Raw genomic sequence first — 6,710 nt, forward strand, 5'->3', positions numbered from 1 at the left:
AAGAATACCAACTCAATGAAAACTCGAGTTTAATAAAATTAGCCTTTTTTTTTTTTTTTTGGGTATCTCTCAATGTTGTTAACATCAAGCCACCTTCAAAGCTTCAATCGCTGCCGCTAGTACAAAAACCTCATTATCTCCACCGCATCTTCTCCACTATTAGAGCAACTTCCATGTTTGCAACCACACTTGTCCCACTTCTTCGAAGCATCATCACTCATTCTCTTCACCATCTTGGCAATGCTTGGGACTCCAACCTTCATCTCAACATGCAGTGCTGGTGGCTTCAAGCCCAGATCAAGAACATCACTACTAGCTGAAATGGTAGTGACCCATTTTTGAATCGCCATATTGGACGATTCCAACACATCTTTCCACGGTATCTCAGCTCTACCCAAAAGCTTAGACCCAACAATTCTCCCGAGAATCGGTGAGTTGTTTCTCCATCTTAATTCGAACACCACGCTTTGTTGCTTGAGTTGGTCCAGACATTGATCTTTGTTGGCTGCAGAGCACTCCAAGGAAACTGACTCGTTCCAGTAAGGGCGACTCGTGGATGGTATCTCTCGACCGTTAAGCCGGATCCTCTCTTTGTTGCCTGTGCAGAGGTAGCATGTAACAAAAAGCTTCCCACTTGTTATGAATTCAAGGCTTTTGGCTTCTATAATTCTTAGCCTGCAACAGAAAAAATGTTCAAGGTTAGCCATTGAGAGAGAGAGAGAGAGAGAGAGAGAGAGAGAGAGAGAGAGAGGGAATTTTTCACTTGTTTTGTGAGGTGTGTGCAACGATGCAGCCCTTGCGGAGGGTAGGTGTTTTATATATAATAGAAGTGTCTGTTACGCTCAAGAGGAAGTAAAGAATGCTTTGGAGGAAGTAGAAACGGAGGAGATACTTATCCCAACTGCTTAAATCTTTATTCATAGATGAATAAAATAAAGATGAATCAGCTGTCGTAAGGAAACTAGGGATGGATCATGGATGTTAAATATGCATTTAAAAAGTCTTTTGAGACCAGAAAGGTTAAGAGTCAATATTTTCTTAACATCTCTGCTCTCTCATTAGAAACCAGAGAAAGAGGGATGAATCATGGCTGTTGGAGTTTCATGATAAAGGATTATAACTTTAAGAAGACCTTTAAAGTCAACCAATCATCTCTTCATCCATGGCGCAGGGACATATGTACATGTAGGTCGGGCCAATTGGCTATTGCTTATAAGTCCAGTGTTATCTTGATGTCTTAATTGAGACACTCTTAGTTATCTTAGAGAATAGTTGTTACGTTCCAGTACCATTAACCTTGCACAATATTATTCTCTTTGGTTTATGAGCCTCAAGACTTTAAAACGCATTGTGTCATGTTAAAAAAGTTATATATTATTAATTAGCCCAGTAATCTCTCCAAATGAAATGAACCCTCTAGTACTTACCGTATTCTTAATGAGAATACCTCATCAATCTTCCAGGTGGGTCTGATACTTGCCATGTTCTTGGATCTCACAATAGTTTTTATTCACAACAAATTAGTAGGAAATAACAAGTTTGGTGAAGTTGAGAGAGATGTGCTTTTAATTGGGGAGGATTCCCTCTGCCGTTGTGTGCAATATTGGGTCTTGGAGGGTATATTACAAGAAAACATTAAAATATTGTCTACATCTTATGAAGTAGTTTACACCTCCATGTAGACATGTTTTAAAATTTTGCACTGTTGTAGTCAAATAAAAAAGGGGCAACTAAGACAGTTTCACATCATCTAGGTGTCAAGAGAGCTTGTGATCCAAATCTCTTTTATATAGACATGTTTTAAAATTGTGCGGAGCTCAATCCTGAGCAGATAAAATCACATGAATGCAACACTCCTCTTGGGCCTCAAACGCTTAACGACTTCTGTGAGAACTTTGTTACGGTCAAAATAATTAAGGATTGGGCAACTAAAGTAGTCCCACATCATTTATGGAGTGTGGGATGGACTCCTAGCTTCGATGGGGTCTTCCATGATTTTAATTTTATGCGAAGTGGATGATCTCCCTGACAAGCTTGCCCATATCCAGATACAGTTCCCAAATCCTCATGAATCGACTCAACCTTCGATTGATACTAAAGTAGTAAAGTGGAAGTTTTTGTAAAATGTTATTAATTTTAAAATAAATTAAATAAGATTATTAAATTTCATTTTACTTTTGCATTAGTAATTAATTGATTAATAAATAAATATATTTATATTGAAAAAATATATTTGTCGAATGTGATAAGAGTTTAGATTAATTACACAAGTGTGAATATAAAAATTTTCTGTTTCTTTTCAAAAAGTAATTTTATTTCCCTTATTTGCAGCCAAACGGAGGCTTTGTGAAAATGAAATTTAAGTGTTCAACTTTTTTTTCTTATGATAATATATTTTCAAGGGAAAAATGATGTATACACTAGCATGGTATAATAGAATGGTATATGAAAACATATTATTAATCCTAGGATGATAAGAAAAAGATTCTCAACCATTATTCTATTATCCACCACTACACCCTTGGCAATCCACAGCCGCACCCCATTGTCATCCGTCTCCTCCACTCTCCCCGTTGCTGCTGCAGCCCACCGCCTCTGCATCCCAACTCTCTCTCCCCCTCTCTCTCTCTCCAAATCAAAATATGTGAAAAAGATAACGAATACAGCTTTACCAAAAAATGATAATAATAATAATAATAATAATAATACAATAATCCATGAAAGGTGAAAATGCTCACCCTGTTGATGCTTCTAAGTACATAACCATTGGCCCCTGCATTGGTGCAAAACTATAATCTTGTACAGAGAACTCTTCTCCTAAATTTAAATGCATAAGGCTAACTTACGGCAAAAAGCTTATGAAGATTTTTATTATATCATTTCGTTTCAATATAACAACCAATCTAATTAACTAAATAAATTCAAGACCATGAAAAAAAATCATTATTCCTCTGTAATTTCAATTTACACAATTTAATACACATATTTATGTCTGTAAATACACACATAAAAAGGCCGGTTCTGCTTTTGGTTTTCTTGGGTTTAGACTTAAGCAGGTTTTGGGTCACGTCTCAGGGCAACAATATGAGCTCCACCGAACCGGATCTTGATTTCTATCCTATCAGTTCAAGCCCAACATCGGCATTTTTTTTTAAATGATTGGGCCTAGATAAATCCAGAGCTTTCAATATGAGCCCAACCCAACCCAAGTCGTGGCCTTGATTTCTATTCTTTCAGCTCAAGCCCAGCCTTTTATTTTTCTTATTGAGCTTAGGTAAACCGTCTCAGCTACCCGGCCTAGTCCATCACACAACTTTATGATGACAGAGTCCACTCATATGTTAGGCAAATTTTATGGTAAATAATGTCTTTCGTTTTTTTAAATGTTCGTGTGGGTTGGAGTGGTGGAAAATAATCCTCTGTTTTTCTCATCCCTATTTTTCCTTGTTTTGCTACCTGCAGAACGTGACACGTGGACAACTTTAAGACCAACGTACCGGATGTAATAATTCTCACCCAATCTTGACCGTTGGTCTTCTTGTTGTCCACGTGTCACGTTCTGCAGGTAGCAAAACAAGGAAAAACATGGATGAGAAAAACAGAGGATTTTGATCCTGGAGTGGTGGCCCTGTGCCCAGATACATGGAGTGCGAAATGATCACCCCACCCTCATCCCTAATGAAAAGAAAAATTCTCTTATGTAGTTTGCTTCCTCTTTCACTCTCAAAAGTCTCCATGCATGCAAAGGAAACGTATTCTCTGAAAGACTTCCGCGTTCCCAACCCCAACCCCAACCCCAAATTTTTTTAACCTAACACTCATCCTTGCTGGCGTTGGGGATTGAAAAATTGAATCAAATTGTTTGATCAGGATTGGAATTGACAGAGGTCAATCTCGTTTTGAGTCCGTACTGTAAATCCGTATCTGATTGATTCTTGCACGAACACAAGGGTTATGGACCTACAAACCGATTCCAAAATCGATCAAGACTGAGTCAGAATAAGTCGGAACCGATCTGGTTTCGGATTCTGTGTTTTTTTTAAAACCTTGCAGGCTCTTGATAAACTACCATGTGGATTTTGGGGTTTTTTTTTTTTGGTAAGAATGTGGATTTTTGTTGAGCCCTATATTTGGTGGGTATGCTCTCTATATTATTATTTATAAATATAAATAAATAAATAAATAAATATATATATTTATATATATAAAAGATAGCCCACCAAATTGATTCAGGGTCTGATGGCTCAACAACATATCTTAGGTAATCTGTTTACACAGGTCGCTACCCCATAATGAGAATGAATGGCATCCGCCACCGGGTATCGAAACTAGAAGGATGGACTCCTTCCAAAAAGGATGGTTTCTTTAGAACAAGAGCCATTGCCTTATAACCCAAGGGGGTAGCGCAGTTCATGAACAATGAACTTAGTACGAGCCGTAAATTCGGACGTCCTAAGTTCAAGTCCCACTAGGCACACCTTGGGCCACTCACATGGGGGTGTTTAGTGCTTTTCACTGCTTTTAGTGAAAGTTAAATGGTTCTCATTCAACCCTGGTATAACCCGATCCATGCGGTTGTGGGGTCACTATGGACCTATGAGACTAGTCAGGCCGGAGGCCTAGATAGCTGTCGTTAGCTAAAAAAGGAAAAAAGAGCTACTACCATATGGTTTGAAATAACACACCAAATTGAGTAAGGGTCTATTAGGTATGTTCCAAAGCTGTCAAGATGTCAACTTCCAAAATTTTCATATGATTGAATTTTTGTAATATTTATTTATTTTTAGGGAAAAATAATATTATCCTACATCCAAACTCAAGGCCGTGTAAAAATATCATCCTATCTCCCATATGGTCGATGCTTCCACACACTATCATTGGTCTGTGTGTGGGCTCAGTAATTAAGGGTGTTAAGCAGCTGAGCTAGTCTCGATCGGGCTTGGTCAATTTCTAAGGCTGCATCGTGAACACCTATTTAATTAAATGGGCTTAACTAGGGAAGGCATGGTATAGTTCATAATCGGGCCGGTCAGTCTCGGGCTTTAATTGGGCCACCATAATTGGGCCTTAACCAAGCCATATATCTATTTAAGTTTAAACAGACTTTAAATGGGGCCCTCTCTAAAATTGGCCTCTTAAATGAGCTTGAATGATGATACAAATAAAATGGGGCAGAGATGTGCATAACAAAGAAAGATCCCATAGTTTAAATAGACTAAGTCAAGATGGACATAACAACTAAGTTACTAAGGTACTCAATCTTCAACCCACGGAATTCAAATCAATTAAACTATACCTGCACGGCCCAAATTTAGCAAGTTCAAATCAATTAAACTATGCATGAAAAAGATGAATGTTTAGATAACAACCACCACCATCTCAAATGGAGATATCACATTAGCCTTTGCACGATATACAAGTACAAAATAAAAGTATTATTAAAGGGGTTGGGCTAGGTGGCGCTTAAAGGACTCGATTCAAGTCAGCTTATAAATGTGCCGAGCTCATTAGGTGGCTACACCGTATACTACCAATTTATAAACATGTTAGGCTCAAGCCCTGATGCATTTATTAATCAAGTCAATCTAGGTCGGCCCATAAACATGTTAAGTCCGATTGAGCTTACCGATGTAAGTCTAGAATTGACACCCCTATCTTAAACCACACGACCACGACCACGACCACAATCACGATCACAATAACGATCACGATCATGACCATGTAGCAATCCCCCTCCCGTTATTCTCCCTACTTTACCGCTTCTCATTGCCTAGGATCCCAATGTGTGTTTATTGCTGGAGGTGGTAGTTCCCTTTAAAAGCAGTTTGCAGTGCCTATGTGAGATCTGTCTCATTGGTGTGGGATTTTGGGGGATGGAATTGTGGAGTTTTCCTCAGTGATTTGACTTCAATTGATCATTTTAGTTGCTTAAGGAGGAAGTTTGGGTTATTGGACAAAAGAGACGTTTTAGTTTTGGCTTTGGGTTATGATGTTTGATTTCTCCCCTCTTATCCAAACAATAATATACATTCTATCACATAATCTTTTATTTATCTTATTAAAATTTCCATGAATCACATGTTATATATTTTGACACACATTGAAATGGGTGTTTTCTCTTTAGCTTATGTGGTGCCAATATATGTGGTTAAGGTATAGATATTCTTCTCCCTTAATCATTTATTTATTTAAATTTTATAGAAAAGAAAAAAAAAAAATTCAATTTGATATGTTAAGATTTGTGGATTATAGCAAAGTAAAGTTTTTCATTCGATGGAACAAATAATTAAATGAACTTTGGATCAAATTGTAATGAATCATGTGATTTTGCTAGTTTTAACCAAATACAAATTTGATAAAGATGCTCATTCCTATATCATAATACATAAGGATAAAAGTTGACAATGATGTCCATTTGATCTTGTAGTCTATATTTGATTGTCAAGAAAAATAGAGTTTCTTAATCAATAATACTGCATAAGAAAAATAGAGTTTACTAATTGGGGCATAATTCCAACTTAGATTTTTTTTTTTTTACATGATTCTTCCTTTTCAAAATTTGGTTTTTTTTTTTTTTTTTTTGGTGAAAAAAATTTGGTGATTTAAACGAGTATAACATGATGAGCAAGAGTCATGTTTTGACATTTTTAATATATTACTTCCTTTCCTTCTATACGTGAGAAGAGATTTATCCTTTTTTTTTTTTTTTT

General features: G+C 36.9%; 1 protein-coding gene across 1 annotated transcript; it reads right to left on the reverse strand.

The window, feature by feature from the left end:
• Positions 1-116: 116 nt before the first annotated feature.
• LOC122074320 lies at positions 117-1,483 on the reverse strand. The gene is made up of 2 exons (XM_042639147.1): positions 1,428-1,483; positions 117-675 (listed from the first exon to the last, which is right to left on the reverse strand). The coding sequence occupies exons 1-2, from the start codon at positions 1,481-1,483 to the stop codon at positions 117-119; spliced, it is 615 nt and encodes a 204-aa protein (XP_042495081.1).
• Positions 1,484-6,710: the final 5,227 nt, after the last annotated feature.

This window comes from Macadamia integrifolia, chromosome 3 (genome assembly GCF_013358625.1).
Source record: "Macadamia integrifolia cultivar HAES 741 chromosome 3, SCU_Mint_v3, whole genome shotgun sequence".
NCBI lineage: Eukaryota > Viridiplantae > Streptophyta > Magnoliopsida > Proteales > Proteaceae > Macadamia > Macadamia integrifolia.